General features: G+C 35.4%; 1 protein-coding gene across 5 annotated transcripts in view; it reads left to right on the forward strand.

Annotated features, from left to right (window-relative positions):
* Window positions 1-20,452, forward strand: part of LOC140728980 (uncharacterized) — a 66,603-nt gene that overhangs the window by 15,764 nt on the left and 30,387 nt on the right. Inside the window, exons 2-8 of one of the 5 annotated variants that reach the window (XM_073048170.1) lie at window positions 1,160-1,199; window positions 2,271-2,298; window positions 9,165-9,304; window positions 12,917-13,123; window positions 15,983-16,161; window positions 17,551-17,681; window positions 18,380-18,470. In XM_073048170.1, coding sequence (XP_072904271.1) covers window positions 1,160-1,199; window positions 2,271-2,298; window positions 9,165-9,304; window positions 12,917-13,123; window positions 15,983-16,161; window positions 17,551-17,681; window positions 18,380-18,470 — 816 coding nt within the window. Of the gene's footprint in view, window positions 1-1,159; window positions 1,200-2,270; window positions 2,405-8,922; window positions 9,305-12,916; window positions 13,124-15,982; window positions 16,162-17,550; window positions 17,682-18,379; window positions 18,471-20,452 lie in introns of those variants that run through there. The other 4 variants (XM_073048165.1, XM_073048166.1, XM_073048167.1 and 1 more) reach the window with 4 other exon arrangements.

Consider the following 20,452-nt stretch of genomic DNA (forward strand, 5'->3'; position numbering starts at 1 on the left):
GAGTTCCTCCATTGCTCAGTGTGTGTATTGCTTGGATTTCCAGCATCTGTAGATTTTCTCTTGTGTACCCTTTGCATTGTTAGTTTTTAATTTGTCCAGCTTTGTTTTTCCCAACTTTGTTTCTCGGCTTCCTATTTCAGGTTCCTATCATGCTGCCAAATTAGCTTAGAATCTCCCTCAAAATTACTGGAAGGGTGACTAGACCTTTGTGGTTTTTGAGATGATTAGGAATTATTTATTCCAACATATCAATTGAACCTCCAAGTGAATTAGTTGTCATTCTGATAAAGTTCATTGTGTTGCATTTTCATCGTGTGTATTTTTATATTTATGTATATACAATTTCAAAATGCAGCAGAGTATCCTTTATCTATGTGCAGATAAAAGATAAATTAACTGTTAAGTAAGTGATTTTTATCTATATTTAACATAGTCTTGTAATCAATTCATCTTTTATCTCTATCTTGTATTTCATTGCTTTTATTTTTGTGGTCAGCTTTCATTGAAAACCCAGGAATAGAATGTAAGCAACTCATTTAACGGGTAGGCAGTGTGTGATAATATTACATAATGCAGCACTTTGGGTTTTGCTGAAATTAATTCCAAAATAATATTAACAAACTCCTGCATGCATGCTCCAAATATTATTAATTATAAATGTGATAGATTTTTCTTCTATTCAAAGTGGTTATTGGGCTGGCTTTAGGTGTATCATCACCCTTTGGGTATCTTTACCATGTGTGTGATTATAGGTGGTTTTGGAGCAGATGAATCTTAGTTTTCTTAATGTTACCCTCAATTGATGCTTCTGCATGTAATACTTTGGTGAGCATTATTGAATATTGAAGTAATAGGTGTGTGTAGTATTGAGTATAATTGGATCCTTTTATGTAACTTTACCATTATTCAGGTAAAGAAGCAAGCTCTTGGAAACCATATGGTTTATTTCATTGTTGGCAGGGGCTGTGTTGACTGTTTATTCCTTTTCATAAATGCTGTTTGACTTGCTGAGTTCCTCCAGTATATTGTGTGTGAAGTTTTTGGGATTATGCATATTTCTAAAGTTAGGCTATGATTGTTTTAAAATTGTTATGTTTTGGTTAATGTTTGATTGATATCTCCTTTGAAACCTATATTCCTTTGATCTTACACATTACAGTGTCGCAACGACCATGAAAGCTGGTCCGTGTTTGGGAATGGTAAGGTTTTTTTTATGGAGAGGGCTTTTAATAGTAGCAATAACTGCAGTTAAGGAACAATTATGATGTGTCTTTATATACACTTACACGGTTAGGTCATTAAGTGAAGCAGTAAGACTAGAGATCATTTATATTGTTCCTAAATTCTGAACTCTTGACAGAATTCTGATTAATTTGAGATGCAGCATTTCTACTCATTTTAAATATATGTGCTGTAATATTAGTGTGTAGGTTGTAAGCTTTTCTGATCAAGCAAATTATCTTAAAACAATACTTGGGCACGGTAACAGTATTACACTCACTGTATTAATACTACATCACAGGTATATTTAGCTAAAAAGACACTGAAACACTTACTGTTGTCTTTATTAATGTAATGTGTTTGTCCAAATTTCCTGCATCATGTAAACCCAACAGATTTGTATAAAATAAGAACAATGTGTAACTTGCAAGCAGAGGGTTGAATTCTGTGATCCAGTTATCTTTTGTTGTTGAAACACTCATTATGTGGTCTTCTATCCTGTGTGCAGTGGCATCTTTTGGATTTCATTGTAGTAATCGGTAGGCCAGGGCCAAACAAACAGACGAGCCCATGCTTAATCCTAGCAATGTCTTAGCTCAGGTAGATGTTGACAATGAGCCCTTTAAAATTCCTTAAGTAACCTCTTGTCTTACCAGACTAATATTTCCTAACTCCAGTCACTGGTCAATGCAGTTTACTTAATTGTCTCTGAGGTGGAATATTAAATTACTACAGTGTGTTAAAAAATGCCCTTCCATCAACAGGAAATTTGCTAAATATTGGTCTGAGAGCACATTTTTTAAATGCTATTTGTTCAACATTTTGGAGCTGGCTGTCTTAGCATCTCTCCCATGTCACCTCCCTTTCTGTCTCAGATTTAACTGTGGTTTCACTGTTTCCTGATCACTATAATGTGTTCAGCATTCTACAGTGGTTTATTGCACATGGTGAGCACATATGAAGGGGAAATTCAGCTGCCATGAAGGAATCTGTTATTTCTTTGTTGTAATAATTTTAGTAAACTAATTATCTCCTGTTCTCCCTTACAGCAATTCACCTATCCCAGTTTCGTCAAGGGTATGTTACATTAAATATCACGATCCCGTGAGTGTTGGTGTGGCCCAGCATCTAACAAACGTGGTTTTTATAGACAGAGGCCTGATTGTTGTACCCTTTAATGAAGGTAGGTATTGAAGGCTTTGTTGCAAATTCATGAGCTCTCAGACTTTTAATTGTGTATCCTCTGTTCAGCTGAGAGAAAGTTTCCTGGAAGTGGACAGTGGTCTTTATCACACTTATCACAGATTATTGTGTTACCTAGTACAATATGTACATTAAGAGCAATAAAAAGTAGGTAAATGGAACTCTGAATATTGCAAAAGCATGCCCCAACAATTCATGGCAGGGAAAACAATTATTTTGTGATTGAATATGTGGACCCAAGGCCCACTTCCACATCCACATCTCTTTCCTTAGCTCATGTCTGACCAAAATTCAGTTGTGCAATGATATTTTAAACCCAGGCTAACAGAATATAAGGAGACTTGGACTGTAATATGCAGTATTAGTAATTAATGTCTGAATGCACTCCTTTATTTTTGCAATGATATTATAATCCACTCCTCTATTTTCATTAAAGTAACAGACAAGAAATTTTGCATATTTGTTTGAATGCATTCATTACTAATATTGTACATATAGCTTCAGCCTTCAAAATATCACTTGCATTTTGTTCTAGCACTTATTTTTGTGGAAATCTATTTAGCCCACTAATTTTAGACATGATAAAATATTTTGAAGTAGCGACACACCTTATGCAAGCTGTGTCAGGTTATTCAAAATCATATTTTTGTGACAGACCTGTGTTTCTTAAATAGTAATATGACCAAAAACTAAATAAAGTGAAATAGTTGTGACAAATAGCTATATAGGATTTCTTTTCAAAAAAGGACTTTGATGCAATTTATTCAGAATTAATAATTATTCAGCTAAATTAAGACTAAAATAATGCTTATAATGATGTTAGTTGTGGGATAACCTGTACTTGAACAAAACTATTAATATATCAATTTTTATTTTCAAAGTACCGATTTTTTTCCACAATATTAATTTAGTAAGCAAGAGATAAGATTGCAGAATGTATAAATGCAGAATCAAACACATAAAAATAAATTAATTAACTTTGTTAAAGTAAACCAGAAATGGTTTTGGAATAAATCTATAGACTGTATCTTCTAATTTGTTTTATCATAGCGAAAAGGCTGTACTTGAATGGTGCGGACTTGAGAAAGGTTCCAATGTAACCCTGATTACTGGCACACAACAGACCTGAGAATGAGCTGTGTAAATTAGGTACACATTTTTTTAAAAAGCTAGAAATGTCGGCGGCCAGCATAATAGGAATAAATGATGTAAATTATCTTTTATATTTTAAATTAACTACTCTAAATATGTGTGTATTTCCACATACAGTTACAAATAATGTTGTTAACTGGCTGGAAAAATTAATATTAATTAGCTGGTACGCACAGGTTTCAAGGTTGCTGAGGAATTTGTAATTCCCAAGTGAAGTTCCGTTAATTTGCATCAGTTGCTTTCTCCATAATAGCCATAAGTGTTAACTGTTCAAAGCAAAGAGTTTGAAAAGAAAGCCTACAAGTGAAATTATGATGCTGGACCTTGTGTTCGTATCGTAATTAACTTAAGACTTCACTTGTATAGTGAACATTTTTAAGGTGTGGTTTTGAAAACATTCTCTATCCTTACCTTATCCTTCATATAATTACTTTGACAGATAACTGTTACTAATACAAATGCTGTCTTGCTGATGTTATTGTGTAAATGGCAAAGATGGTATGGCAGATAAAGGCTTACTTTGAAATGTGTATTGAAAGCTAACATTAAATGAAGCTTTTCAGAGTTACAAATCTTGGTATATATATATGAAAATTACATTTTTTAACACTTGAAAATTAATACTTATGACTTTATATGCCATTTCAATAATAAATGGTTTGCCATCCTATAGGAATAAATGGATTTTTGTGTTCTGTACAAATATACAAAAATGTAGTATTTGTACAGTGTAGAGTTAACTGAGCAATTTTTAATTGCTTTCATATATTTATGTTGACACTACATTATAATTCTAAAAGGTGGTTCAGTATTATGGCTTTGGAGCAATAAGTAGCTGCATTTTCTTTCATAAAAGCCAAACCAGTGGCTGGTTCTTTTCCTGCAGGTATATAATGTTTTCCGGTAATTTGAAATACATTTTAAATAACTTAAGGTTTTTCTTTATTAACCATATTGAATGGTAGATGGAATCCCAGTACCAATATTAATTTGGTTTTGTATGTTTTCTCTGTGATGTGTGTGCATTAGTAGATGACTAGACTGGCGAAGGCAGACCTGTGCACTTGCCTACTGTAGGCATTGTTTGCCATGCCACTAATGCTGCCAACCAAGCAAAGCCTTCACGGGGGGAATAATGACTGGAGACTGCCCGTCGACCTCTTCCAAGATGGATGCCCTGTCTTTTTTTTATTTGTCCCTTGTATGCGTCTTCTCTTTAGGCATTTTAATCCTTTTCTGTTTCTGTACTGTGTTTGTAAATGTTCTCTAACTAAAATGCTGTTTAATAAATTAGTGCCTGATGTGCAGCATGCATGCGTGTGTGTGTGAGAGATTGTGTGTGGGCATGTGTGTGTGTATGTTTATATTGGGAGTCAATTTTTTTTGTGGAAGAATTAATTATAACATTTTGTTTTAAAATGCCAAGATAAATGTTATTTGTTATTTGACATTTACATTTAACCATAAATTGTTTTAAATTGCAAGAGTTTGTTTTCAACAAACTTAATGTACAGCATTGAAACATTCAGTTGATTTGAGACCTTTCACTAGTTGGTTCCACAACATTTGCTATGAATGCTGTATGTAGAGAGACCCCTTTTCCTGTTTGGTTAATGATATCTGCTTATTTGTATATGCTGCTAAGTAAGAACAGTGTAAGTTTTATGGATAATATTGAAAGCTAGCTGCAGCAAAAAAAATGTTTTATACCACATTTGCATTTTTCAAACTATTTGACTTTAGTTTTAATCAATTATTAAAAATCTCATGTTTTAAAGATTTTTTTAACAGCAGATAATGCAATTAGTTGAAAATGTGAACCTGATTTCTTGCCTGTGTTTCAGGCCTTCCCAGAAATACCTACTGCGCTCTCAGTTCACTCAAAATCTGCCATTTAAAAAAAAATTCTTTCTTTCCAGTGTTTGTATTATCAACATTATTATGTAATGTAAAATAGATTATGCATTTGGGTTAGAAAAATGCAGTGTACTATATGATTTTTATTTCGAAAATAATACTTGCTAAAATTGATAGATCATTTTTCTTATCTAAAATCTAGCTGCTTACTAATATAAAAGTAAGAATTGATGTTTCTTAATATGACACTGTGTGGAAGAATTTTTCTTAATTGACTAAACTTGTATCTTTATATTACAACCCAAGTTTTGGCAGTTTTTCCTAGTGTACGCAGTGATTTGTGCTGGGGTACAATTTTCTTGGGAGCCAACAGCTCTTGTGTATTACTTAAAGGTGATTGTTTATATGTGTATTGACAACAAAAGTAAGTGGGTTAATGAAAACTAAATAGTGAAAATGTTCATTAGATCAAGCAGCTTCTGTGAAGAGAGAAACAAAGTTAACGTTCTGCTGGAAACATCAATTCTCTAGTACTGTGGAAGAATAATACAGTATATCTAAATTTTATCCATACTCAGAATCCACCCATGTGGTTTTAAACACAGTTCATGGATTAGTTACATAATATCGGAAATTAAACTCTAGACTTCCCCGGTCCACAGGACACTATCAACTTTCAAAGAAATTGTCTCATGGAACTCCTTGGTAGATCTCTTTTACTGCTTGTTTTTAGAAAGCAATAGAGTTAGATTTGTATTACAAACTATGATTTGAGTAATTACAATTTAAATGCTAAACTGAAACTCGGTTAAATTTTAGCGATGATCACAAAGAACATTTGATGCGTTAGTTCTTTAATGCTGCAAGTTGAGGATTGTTATGAAGAATTGCAGTTAACTTGGATATATTGTTTACCTTTGTTTATACGTTTGTTGCTGTTCAGAATAGTTCCACTAACCCATAGTGACATGGACAATTTAACACATTTGGCATAAGAATAGATGACAAAGAGTGGTAATGTATTCTTTCGTCCAGACATGGTACAGCCTTCATGCATCATTTGTCCATTGACTTCCAATTAAAGTCAAGGGAATTTTATGGGAAAGGATAATAAACTTGTGTTGTTATGGAAAATCAGGAAAATTCTCCTAAGAACAAACACATTTTAGGTGACTGTAGTATCCAGTGCAAGTGAGATCATTCAAGATGTTCTGAAAATGTCAGTCCTGACAAAAAAAATACTGCTTCTTCGGAAGCTTTCTATTGTCACATTTATTTAGGACTATAGAGCAGAAACGTCACAGAACTTTCTTATTGTGAGGAGCAGGATCAAGATCATCAGTAGATAAGAGGGCCAAGTGAGGATAAGCTGACATGATTCTACTCTTTAACGCTTGTGCATCAGTTTCAAATTCTTTTGTGCTGGTGAGATGTGTGGTGATTGTAGCCCACTTTGGAAAGGTAGAATTCTTCTTTAACATATTTAGTTTGGGTTTTTGCAATACAGTTGAGTGCAGTTTAAAATTCACTCTTCATGTGATTACCATGCATTGGGAAACCTGGCAGTGAGACCTAGTTAACTAAATACTAACTATTAGCAGGCTTTTTCAACATTCTTTGAGAGATAGGAATGCTTTAAGTCCTTGAGGAAGCTTTCAGTCTTCTCTCAGCCATTTATGGTTGCCCAAGATTCTTTTCTTGCACTGCCATCTACTCCTTTCAGCTCACTGTCAACAATAGCTTCTCTATTTGTCATGAATGTGTCACCCTTAGCTTGCTTTCCTTCCTGGTCACTGGTCAGCCCATAGATCCAGCTGACTGTCAGATGGGGAATAACATAAGAAATTGAAATGAAGTCCTGTTAAATTTCGCTTGTAATCCAGCCTGTAAAATTCTGCAGTGTTCTACATGGATTTGCTTGCTGGCCTTTGCCTTTTTCTAATGGACTTTTTAAAAAAAAAAGTTTAATTGAGATTTTGAATCTTGAAAACAAATGAAATTTAATATTAATGAATCTCTTTAGGTTTAATAATTATGCCAGTAACCTGATAATTTTAATGCAGCAGCTTTCTTTGCAAAAAGTTTAGGCTGTTAAATCTTTCATGCTTTAAACAAAACAAAATAATGAATTGGTTTATGATGAACATGTTTACACTTCTGCTGCCATTCAGTGCCATTTCTTAATCCTTTCCTGCTTCTGTCGACTTTTGCTTATTGCTCCTCTTTAAATATCTGATCTTTAAACTTCCTTTCTACCATTCTCATTTGTGTTTCATGATGCTACATAACATTCTTTGACTCACTTGGTTCCTCTGTTCTCTTATTTCCCATTTTCCCCTTACATACTCTCACCTATTCTCCATCTTATAATGACAGTTCAGTGGCATGCCTGAGCTGTACACAGCAGAGTAAGTAACAGATTTGGCTTCTTATCTGACACACAAGGTAGAATTGAAAGTGCGTGTGAGCTGCAATAGTGCTGTTAACATGGATTTTTATCCTCTGAAACGCAGGCTCAGTTGATGGGTCAATAGTTTTATTTTGCAGCTTTTATGCTGGATATAATTAATTTTATAAAGGAAATTTCCATGGTTGCAAAATTTCTTTGTTTAGTTCATATTTATGAAACTTCAATTTTTTTTGTTTATTAAGGCAAACAAACCCAATTATTTCTTCATATTCTGTATGAACTTAATAACCTTATTTTTGCTTAGCGACAAGAGTTACAGATTTAGAAGTAACTTCCAATCAATATAGAGACTTGCTTCGTATGTCTTGTACCATTTTACCATTGAGAGTTATAGAACACTTACTTTGCAAGGACTTTTTCATCTCAGCAACTACACAACAAAGCTATGCTCCAGAAAGTTAGGTGATTTCTGTTATGTAGACCACAGGGTTAGGATGGAAGGAATTCTGTCCATTGTTGGCTGTGTGCAAAGAAGCTAGGAAAATATAATAGCCACCTAAGGACTGTGTGCATCTTGGAATGCAGTTAGTCCACCCCTTTTTATTACCAGAGTAACTGAAATCCAGTTAACTGTGAAGACATTTGTGTTGAGGCACACATACACTATTTGACACCTTATTGAATAAACGGACAACAAACATTAGAACTGTAACTTGTAACTCATTTTGCCCTGAATATCATCATTATATGAAACAGTTGTAATCTCATAAGTAAACAATTATAGTTTCTTGCTGTGAGTGTTTAACTGGTTTTTAATTTTTAAAAAAATCAGTTCTCGGATTTTGGCTATGTGTCATTTTATTGGGGACTAAAAAAAAAGAATTTTAAAAAATGTTCTTCTTTTCTGTATCTGATGTTCTGTGTGCTAGTAGTGATGCAGCCAACATGAACGGTTGTCGTGTGTAACACAACTTTCGAACACTGAGAGTGATCGCCTGGGGAAAACGTCCATGCTTGATATCGTATGGTACATGACCAATAAGTTTCAAGTACAGGTGACCATAGCTCAAAGTGTTAAATTATTGTCTACATTTTTAAATTTTAAAACAAATTTTCCTGTAATATATGGTTGCATACAGTTTTGCACTTTTAATCTTATTACAGAGTAGGTTAAAAGACATCTTTATGTTTGTATATATTTGGAAGGATCTAGAAGTGAGCTCTCAGATTAGTCAATCTGTGCTGTTGAGATGGGGAGCAAAAAAATCTCAATTTTTTAAAAATTCCATTATCCTAAGTAATTGTGTTGCTTCTTTCACAGGTAAAATCCCAGATGAATCCAAAGCCTTGCCTCTTTTGGCTCCTGCCACTTCTGTTACAGGACTGATATCTGGTGCAGGTTTGCTCCCAGTACCTACTTCAAGCCCTCTGGTTTCTGTGAGTGATATTTTGATACCGAAGGTGCTTATGGAACTTTTTCTTTTATTTATATTGCATTTTAATTGATGACAAATATAAGCTTGGATGTATGAAATTAATGCAAAAGTTGAATGTCTTTTAAATACTTCATTAAACTTACTTTATCTGTTTTTTAGTCACTCATCCTATAAAACTTGCTTGTGTTTACATGGCCCCTTAAGCATGGCAAGCTTAATACAAGGTGCTTCTCAGAAGCAGTATTAAACAATAAATGTGGTTAAACCACTTAAACGTTTTTTGGGCAAATGTCCAAAAGCTCAGTGGACTTAAAATGGATTTAAAAGGAGAAAAGAGAGGCAAAACATGTGGAAGAAATTCCAGAGCTTAAGGCCTTAACATATCAACAGAATGATGTAGTAGTTGATCTAGTAAAGTGGTAAGAGCAGTTATCTCAGAGGATCATTTGAGTTAGGGGAAATTACAGAGTTAGGGAGGAGCAAGAATACTTTTGAGTAAAAGAACGGGTATTTGAGGGTCATAGTGTTACTTAACCTGGTAAGCAACTGCAGATGGACCAATGAACAGCAGATGTTTGAAAACTGAAGCAAAGAATGCCGAAAATGTTTACCAGATAAAGCTGCATCAGTGGGGATGAGAAGTAGAGTCAGTGGATCATACAAGGGTCTTTCAGCCGAACTGGAAAAGTGATAAGATTTTTTTAATGTGCAGAGAGCATGATGGAGAGAACAGAGGAGATGTCCATGATAGAATAAAGACCAAATTTTTCTTCTGACTGTTCCTCGTCTTCTCACTTTTCCATCCAACTCTGTTTCTCTCCCCGGATGGCAGGTGAACAGCTCGTGCTAATTAGCTTAAAAGCAGTGATAATCTCAGGTATACATAAAGTATGTAGAATGAGAAGGCTAAAAAGGAGTAAAACAGTGGATACACATTTTACTTATATAACACTTTCAGGTAGTAAAGTGTCCCAGGATATTTTCAAATGGTAGTGATTCTTCACTCCCAGATGAATTTGCTGCCTTTTATGCTCGCTTTGAAAGGGTGAATAAACTACAGCTATGAGGATCCCTACAGCACCCGGTGACCCTGTGGTCTCTGTCTCGGAGGCCGACGTTGGGCTGACTTGTGAGAGTGAACCCTTGCAAGGCATTAGGCCCCAATGGAGTATCTGGTAGGGCTCTGAAAACATGCTATCCAATAGTTGGGAGTGTTCAAAGACATTTTCAGTCTTTCATTGCTACAGTTGGAAGTTCCCATCTGCTTCAAAAGGGCAACAGTAATATCAGTGTCCAAGAAGAGCTGCATTAGAACATTGCAGCACAGAAACAGGCCTTTTGGCCCTTCTCGGTTATGCCGAACTATTTTTCTGCCTAGTCCCACTGACTTGCACCTGGACCATATCCCTCCATACACCTCTCATCCACGTACCTGTCCAAGTTTTCCTTAAGTGTTAAAAGTGAGCCTACATTCACCACTTCATCTGGCAGCTCATTCCACAATCCCACTACTCTCTGTGTGAAGAAACTCCCCCTAATGTCCCCTTGAAACATTTCCCCCTTCACCCTTAACCCATGTCCTCTGGTTTTTTTCTCCGCTAGCCTCAGTGGAAAACGCCTTAATGACTATCGTGCAGTAGCACTCACATCTATGGTGATGAAGTGCTTTGAGTGGTTGGTTATGCCTAGAATTAACTCCTGTCCCATGCCTAGAATTAACTCCTGTCCCAGCAAGGACCTGGACCCACTGTAATTTGCCTATTGCCACAATAGACTGTTTGGCTCTTCACATGGCCTTGGATCGCCTAGACTTCCTATGTCAGGATGCTGTTTATTGACTACAGCTCAGCATTTAACACAAATATTCCGACTGTCCTGATCAAAAAACGCCACCTCCTGGCCTTCATATCTCTCTCTGCAACTGGATCCTTAACTTCGTAACGAGAAGGCCACAAACTGCGGATTGGAAATAACATCTCCACCTCACTGACAATCAACATTGGCACACCTCAGGAATGTGTGCTTATCCCACTGCTGTACACCCATGACTGTGTGGCTAGGCACAGCTCAAATGCCACCTAAAAATTTGCTGACAATACGACCATTGTTGGCAGAATTTCAGATGGTGACGAGAGGGTGTACAGGAGCAGCTAGTTAGCTGGTGTCACAGCAACAACCTTGCACTCAATATCAGTAAGACCAAAGAACTGATTATGGACTACAGAGAGGGGAAGACGAGGGAACACACCAGTCCTCATAGAGGGATCAGAAGTGAAAAAATGAGCAGTTTCCGGTTTCTGGGTGTCAGTATCTCTGAAGATCTAATGTGGACCGAACATATCGATGCAGCTACAAAGAAGGCACAACAGTGGCTATCTTTCATTAGGAGTTTGAGGAGATCTGGTTTGTCACCAAAAAATTTCTAACTGCATCTACTGCACCAAATTGAACTAAACTGCAGAGAATTGTAAACTTAGCACTCTTATGGGCATTAGCCTCTGTAGTATCCAGGCCATCTTCAAGGAGCAATGCCTGAGCAAGGCGGCATATATCATTAAGGATCTCTGTCATCCAGGTCATGCTTTCTTATTGTTACCATTGGGACAGAGCTACAAGGCCTCAAGGCACACAATCAACAATTCAGGAACAGCTTCTTCCCCTCTGCCATCGACATTGAACTCATGAACACTACCTCACTACTTTATTATTTCTATTTTTGTAGTACTTAATTAACTATTAAATTATTAAATTAAGTAGTTTAAATAGTTAAATATATGTGTATATAATTCATATTTTTTCTGTTATGTATTGCAAAGACAGCAAGTTCCATGACATGTTGGTGATACTAATTCTGTTTCAGATTCTGAAAAATTAATTGATATTGAGACTCATAAAAAAGAATTAGGACAGATGACTTGCATAAAGAGAGGGTTTTTAAAAGGACAAAGCGTTGTAAAAAAGAGTGCAAGATTGTGGGAGGTAGTTCCAGAGCTTAAGGATTTGACTACAAAAGCCATAGATACCAGATGTAGATGGATATACCAAAAGTTGCAGATGCTGGAATTTGGAGCAACACACAAAGTGCTGGCAGAACACCGTGGGTTAAGCAGCATCTGTGGAGGGACATGAATAGTCATGGTTTCGGGATGAGACTGCACTTGGTTTGGAAAGATAGGGAGATCACGCAAAAGATGGCAGGTGATAGGTAGATCCAGGTTTTGGTGGGGGGGGGGGGATGATAGGTGGGAGTTCATAGGAGGAAGTGACTGAAAATGATAGAATCTGATAGGAATGGATAAAGAGAGGTGGGGAAGGGGATTGATGTGGGAGTGTGTGGGTGATGGGCAGGGGGAGAGGGTGGGGGACAGGAGTGAAGAACTGGAAGCTGACCTGGAATGCATTGGCATAATCAATTCAAATTTTAAATATATGACAGGCTTTCCACAGCAGTAGGGTTGATTAATTTTATAGAGATGCAAGTTGCAACAATCGTTAGCATTTTCACGTAAGTGTTCAAAATGTTAGATACTTTTTTCAGGGTTTGAAAGAGGATAACTATCTTTTAAAAGGAATCGCTAGTTGTGATTTTTTTTAAACTGTTGAATTATTCTCAAGCTGCTTTTTAAAATTTGATTAGATTACTGGAGTTGAAGTAACCGGAGGTACAATAGGGGCTGTTGTTGGTTCTGTCCCTATTACTACACTGGGAGCACTACAAGCTGGACTCGATCCTTCCCTAACGGCATTAGGAATAAGCTCTCAACCTCCAACAATGGGCAATGTCGACCCTTCCAAGATTGAAGAAATTAGAAGAACCATTTATGTTGGAAACTTGAATTCACAGGTAATTTATTATGTTGATGAAACTTTCAAGCTATTGAGTTCTTTTCTTTATTTTTTACTATTTTTTAACTGAAACAAATAAATGATTATAACCATATAATAATTACAGCACGGAAACAGGCCATCTCGGCCCTTCTAGTCCGTGCCGAATGCTTACTCTCACCTAGTCCCACCTACCTGCACTCAGCCCATAACCCTCCATTCCTTTCCTGTCCATATACCTATCCAGTTTTTTTAATGACAAAATCAAACCTGCCTCTACCACTTCTACTGGAAGCTCGTTCCACACAGCTACCACTCTCTGAGTAAAGAAGTTGCCCCTTGTGTTACCCCTAAACTTTTACCCCTTAACACTCAACCCAAGTCCTCTTGTTTGAATCTCTCTTACTCTCAATGGAAAAAGCCTATCCACGTCAACTCTATCTATCCCCCTCATAATTTTAAATACCGCTATCAGGTTCCCCCTCAACCTTCTATGCTTCAAAGAATAAAGACCTAACTTGTTAACCTTTCTCTGTAACTTAGGTGCTGAAACCCAGATAACATTCTAGTAAATCTCCTCTGTACTCTCACTAATTTGTTGACATCTTTCCTATAATTCGGTGACCAGAACTGTACACAATACTCCAAATTTGGCCTCGCCAATGTCTTGTACAATTTTAACATTATATCCCAACTCCTATACTCAATGCTCTGATTTATAAAGGCCAGCATACCAAAAGCTTTCTTCACCACCCTATCCACATGAGATTCCACCTTCAGTGAACTATGCACCATTATTCCTAGATCATTCTGTTCTACTGCATTCTTCAATGCCCTACCATTTATCATGTATGTCCTATTTTGATTATCCCTATCACAATATAGCATCTCACACTTATCAGCATTAAACTTCATCTGCCATCTTTCAGCCCACTCTTCTAACTGGCCTAAATCTCTTTGCAAGTTTTGAAAACCTACTTTGTTATCCACAACGCCACCTATCTTAGTATCATCTGCATATTTACTAATCCAATTTATCACCCCATCATCCAGATCATTAATGTATATGACAAACAACATTGGACCCAGTACAGATCCCTGAGGCACCCCACTAGTCACCGGCCTCCAACCTGACAAACAGTTATCCACCACTACTCTCTGGCATCTCCCATCCAGCCACTGTTGAATCCATTTTACTATTATGTAATTGTATTGTTGGTTAACTGGTTGATTCTGGTGACATTAATCTGTTGGAAAGTGATAACAGCCCCCAGTCACTTTTTCTTTATGATCTAAGTATGAGGATAAGTCACAACTGCATGCATAACTTTTGACTTAGGAATCATATGATTAAGTTTGCATGTTGATAATGAATCAAGAAAAAAAACAAGAATGAAATTTTGTTGAACACCATTGTTTGTGTTTTAGAGTTGAGAGCAAACAATATGAAATGATGAGTTATGTGGGAATTTCAAAGTTAAGCCACAAAGCAAGATTTCAATTGAGATTAAAGCTTGAGGAATAATGTGCTCATCCACCATATTGAAAAGAATGAATATTAAAAGAAGTGGAAACAAAGCTATGCATGCAAAGTATCTGAGGTTATGAGTGGAAATCTCAAAGCATATAGACAAAATATTTAGCTATTAAAACGATTTGAGATTTATTTCTAGAGGACAGAATAGCAAAGTTGAGTAATTATGCTGTACTTTTATCAAACTTGGGTCATATAGACTCTGCAAGGGAAAATTGAGCTTGTGGACTCTTTTCTATATCCCCAAGTCTCTCTTCTCTACTCAGTTACTAATTTTATATGGATTAAGTGGCTTTATTATTCAATCAAGATGTACCATTCTACAAAATGAAAATTAATTGGGAAAGTACACATCTATTCAGCTATAATATTAAGAATAATATTATTGTAGTTATTTTATGTAATAGTTAGATCTATCAGGAATTAATATCTTGTACAAGCTACAGTTGTCCGGTTCCTGATGCCATGGTACATGGTAACAGCATTAATCCTCATGGAAATTGCTTCTTAATTTTTTTTTTTGCTGGGTTGAGTACTTTTTTTTATAAGCAATGCAATCTTTGCCAAACTACAATCCTGTGGATTTCTGTGCATTCTATTTTGTTCTTTTATTTCTTCTCTGAATCTGTTTGACTTGAAAGCTGCGTGTTGTTAAAACGCTTTTTGGTTCTTTTGCTCTGGTTTAGTGTCTATTATTAAGTAACCGTCTGAGAAATACTTGGGGATGTGTTTTCAAATGTAAAATTATAATTAGAGTAAAGGTAAATAGAGTTCTTTTCCTAGATGTGGATTTCCTTTTGATATCTTAAGCCAATCAGTTCTTAGTCTTCTTAGATCTCTTGGGTTACTTCAAGTACTTTTAATTACGAATAATATAAAATTGTTGGATATAGTAGTCAAGGCAAATTAAGTAATGCTCTTGAGCTTTAGGAATCATATATGAAATATTTACAACTAGAGAAATCTGAAACTAACTTAGTTTTAGAGTTATTAGAATGTATGTCACAAAAAGTCCTCTTTCAACATTTGGCATTGACTTAATTGGAATAAAACCGAACTGTTCTTTTATTTCCATAGATGCTGCCTTACCTGCTGAGTTCTTCCAGCATTTTGCATGTGTTTTTTGCCTTTTTTCTTTTCCATTTTCTTAAATCTCCGTTGATTCGGCTGGAGAGCTTCAGCTGCAAAGTCAAGGGTGGAATCACTTGTATATCCCTTTCCATTCATTATATAGTTAGTTGACCTATGGTTCATTTTGGTATGGAAGATTGCTGAGTATTGAGATGGGATCCTCGTCTTCTTGCAATAATGATTTTAATCATGTTCTTTTAATTTTCTTTTAAGACAACCACAGCAGACCAGCTACTAGAATTTTTCAGCCAAGTTGGTGAGGTGAAATTTGTCCGTATGGCAGGAGATGAGACCCAGCCAACCAGATTTGCCTTTGTGGAATTTGCTGAGCAGTCTTCAGTTCTGCGGGCCCTAGCCTTCAACGGAGCTATGTTTGGGGATCGGCCCTTAAAGTAGGTTTTTATTTGTTTAGAAATTGCTAATTAAAGGAAAGGTCTTGATGGAGTGTCTCAGCCTGAAATATCAACTGTTTATTTCCCTCCATAGATGCTGCCTGACCAGCCGAGTTCTGCAGCATTTTGTGTGTGTAACAGGAAGGGCTTTGTCAAGGTTGAATTTTACCTCAGAATCTCCAAGAAAATTTTTGTAACCATCTGGACAGATATAACAATAGTAGGATATGCCTTGATATAATTTCATAATGTTCTTTCCCTTTGGTTGACTTATGAGTTGTAGTTTATATACTGCTCTCAGATTTGCAAAACAAAAGCATCTGGCAGCACATATATACAAAGACACCTTGAATTGTAGAGACTTTATCATAAAATATCATAAATACTACATCATTGTCATTTGATGATAGGACAATCCTATTCCTGCAATTACAATAAATGAATCTACTTTACATTTTATTACATCATTGTTAGCCAAGGTAATGGGTAAAATTTCTATTCACTTTACAATGTTGGTGTAGTACTGTGCACCTGAACTGGCAAACAAAATGTTGGTTTAACCTCGTGCATTAAAGATTTAATGGATGAAGATACAGCACTCTCTTGATCTTACACTAGTGTTGAGGTGTCATTGGATTTTACCTATGAGATAAAGTGGAAGATACTGGATGGGAAATCTTTGCTGTGGATCCAGTTGCACTATCATTACTGCTCTGGACCACCCACTTCTAATACCAAACCAGGTTTCTCACTGGGTTGATTGAGATTACTCTGCAAGTGAACTGTAGGACAAATTAAACTATCTTCAAAGACCTAACACTGAATCTCATATGAGGAAGAAAGTTTTGAATTTAATTTATCTGTATTAATGTCTAAGCACTAGAAAAGGACTTTGGTCAATCAAATCATTTGAGTAACCTGTTGTGCTTAAAACTAGAGCAGAAATCCATGCAAAGCCTGGCCACTGCTTTGGAAAATCTTGGCTGCATTCTACTTGGGCTTTAGCTTTGTTTGAAAACATACTGTATTTCCAGCCTTTATGGTAACAGTTATGTGCTCAAAGGGCATTGTGAATTAACTTGAGGATTCCAGACCGGATGATCAATTGCATCACTGGGTGCATTTTCAGTTTGCTGATATAAATCATTTTGTTGCAGGTGGTTAGCAAAAATGTAAGTTAGTCGTCACTCTTTATAGGTTTTGCTGAAAGGTAAGGGAGATCTGTGTTGAATCAGAAAAGATCTTCAAAATTTAGATATGTTTCACATTAAGAATGAACACATTTTCATATCTTTGTAACTATTTGTCACAATTTTTTTTTCAAAGGATATAAAATCTGCATGTGTTTCCTTGTATTTTAATACAGCTATTTGTGTATTTGCAATTCAGAATCAATCATTCTAATAATGCAATCGTGAAGCCTCCAGAGATGACTCCACAGGCTGCTGCGAAAGAGCTTGAAGAAGTGATGAAGAGAGTGAGAGAAGCACAGTCCTTTATATCAGCAGTTATTGAACCAGGTAGAATATATGAGAATGTAAAGAAGTAAATCTCATGCTAGGGTCATGAAACATTTTATCCACAGTCACCATTTAATTGAATGTTTTTATTTAAATACCTCTGTATTTCATTTAGAATTACAGATCATAATAACATTTAATAATACAGCCGCATAACTGTATTCCCATTAAATTGAGTGCATATTTTTCACATCTTTCTGATTCTTAACCTGTTACTTTAGAGAAACAAAACTACAGTTCCTTTTGGGATTTTTCAGTTAAGTATTCTTGGGTTAAAGCAGACAGTAGTATGTATAAAGTCGAGCATTTAAAGCCATGCAGTCCTTTTAAATATTGCAATGCTTTTCAGACATTTATCAGTTTCAGTTATTGAGAAGAAATATTGAAGGAAGTCCAGTCACAAGCAGAAACCTGCAGTGTAATTTTTCATTTTCAGCATCAGTATAAAATTGCTATTGAAGGGTCAATATAAATAAAAACAAATATGCTGCACTGGTATTTAAATTCATCATAGTTGATAACTATTAAGTATAATACAGCACTATGACATTTTATTAAAAGTATTACTCAATATTTTGTTTTGCACATTTCAAGTGAGATAACTATTTATGACTTTCCAATGATTTAATGTTGCCTGTTACTTTGCTACAGTTCCTATATGATTGAGTACTACTCATTTTTAAATTTTGTTACTCAAGCAGCAGAAAAAGAAGGCACTGAAACAAACAGAAGATCCAGATCCTATTCCCGATCAAGAAAGAAAAGATCTCGCTCCAGTTCTAAACAAAGGTGGGATATTAAATCAAGTATACTTCAAGTATACTGTGTAAACTTTGAATGATTTCATGTTAGATATTTTGTGATCTGCATGAAAACTGGTTTACTAAGGGCTGAAATCCCCTGTTAACAGCTTTTAAAATGAAAAAGAAAACTACCTTTAATATTTTTGTGATGTTACATTATTTATAGTTCTTATTACCATATCTTCCACTGTGCCACATTTTGCTTATTAGGCAGATATGATAGAATACAGGACTGCAAAATTTTATTGTAGTTCTTGATGTGCACTATCTATTAACATATAAAATGGAACAGATATAAAATTTGCTATTCTTATGCCACTTACAAAAACAAGTAAAATGAAACTTTAAATTATTGCATTTGCAGTGCTAGTTTTGAGACTGGATTGTACAAAAGAAAATGTTCACTTTAGTACAGGTTTATTGTTAAAATAGAGCACAGTCGTCATTGAAGGATGTCAGCTTTTGTTGACTAAACATAGACATAGCATAATATAATTCCTCTCATTAAACCATTGACATGGTGTTGACTTTAGCTTTGGTTTAGTAAAACATTTTTGTAATTGTGTGATATGTTTCAGCTCAGATGTTTATTGATACATTTTGTGGCACTTTTCTCATGATCAGCATCTAGGAGTTGAAAGGAAGCTGATCAGCACTGAACAAAATGATGCAGACTACTGACATAATATTCTTTTGGTGAATTTAGAATGGTGAATAGATGGGCTTTATAGACTTTGAAATAATGTTTAAAATCATTATTGGGTAATAGTGTTTACAAAATATTTTTAATATTGATGCGCTGGCTAAATCCTAACCCAACTGTGTCCAATTTAATCAGATCTTTTCATAGTTGAACTTAAACATTCAGGTCCATCATTCATTTTGAATACTTTGCTCAATGTGTTGATTTATTCTGAGTAATGTAATGGATTGGAAGAAGGTCATTCATCTCATTGAGTATGTGCTACCTGTAGATAGTGAAATTCTATCTGAACCATTCCCTCACCCTTTCCCCATTGTCTTGTAAATAATTTTCTCTCAAATACCTGTCCAAAATGATCTTGAAAGCCCTGATTGACTCTATTTAAATTACCTTCTCCTTCCCAGTAAGTTCCAGATCATAATTACGCAAACAAAAAATAACTTTCCTCCAATCCCTTTCTTTCGCTTGTCAAAACCAGTTCTGATCTTGTACATTTCAAACTAAACTTTAAAGACTGCTTTACCCTGACTCTAATTTGTAGTTGAATTTCTTCATGCCTGGAATACATCTAGAAAGGACATTAGCTTAAAGCATATATGTGACTGCAATTTTTAATTAGTTCAAATTTATCTAAGTGGCCATATATGAAGCATGTTTTTAAAAAAAAGTTTTTTTATTTTCATTGCACTCGTTGCTAGTTTCTGTAGGTTGATTAGTTTATATAGGGAATCACTGGATGGCTAACACATTTTCTCTAGCTTAGTGCTTTTCATAAGATTAGGAAACTGTGTTACTGAAACTCACTAGCCCTTGGCTACAATGCAGCAATGTTTCCTACAGATTAGCCTTTGTGCCAGTTGGGACCAGTAGATATCCTTTTGAAAACTGCTTTGATAAATTTCACACAATAACATTTTATTTTATTATATTTCAGAATTTAAAAAAAATATTTGTGGCAATAAAGAAAAGTTCCTTCCTAGTCCCTGATCAAAGCTCAAATATATTTAATTAATATTTTAATTGACTGTTCTGTAATGAACCCTGACTGAAGGTTTGCATTAACAAAATAAAAAAGTTTATTTTTTTATGCAGCATTCCTCTAATTGGTAAATAATAAATTAGCCTGCCATTTTGTGGTATTTTCTTTCCCCTAACTGCAGCTGGAAGTAACTTGCTGAAACATGATACTCAGTGAGTACGATGGCGTTATGCAGGCTACCTCCATGAACTCAGAATGGCTGATCTGATGATACATGTGAGAGAAA

The sequence above is a fragment of the Hemitrygon akajei genome, chromosome 6 (assembly GCF_048418815.1).
Source record: "Hemitrygon akajei chromosome 6, sHemAka1.3, whole genome shotgun sequence".
Taxonomy (NCBI): Eukaryota; Metazoa; Chordata; class Chondrichthyes; order Myliobatiformes; family Dasyatidae; genus Hemitrygon; species Hemitrygon akajei.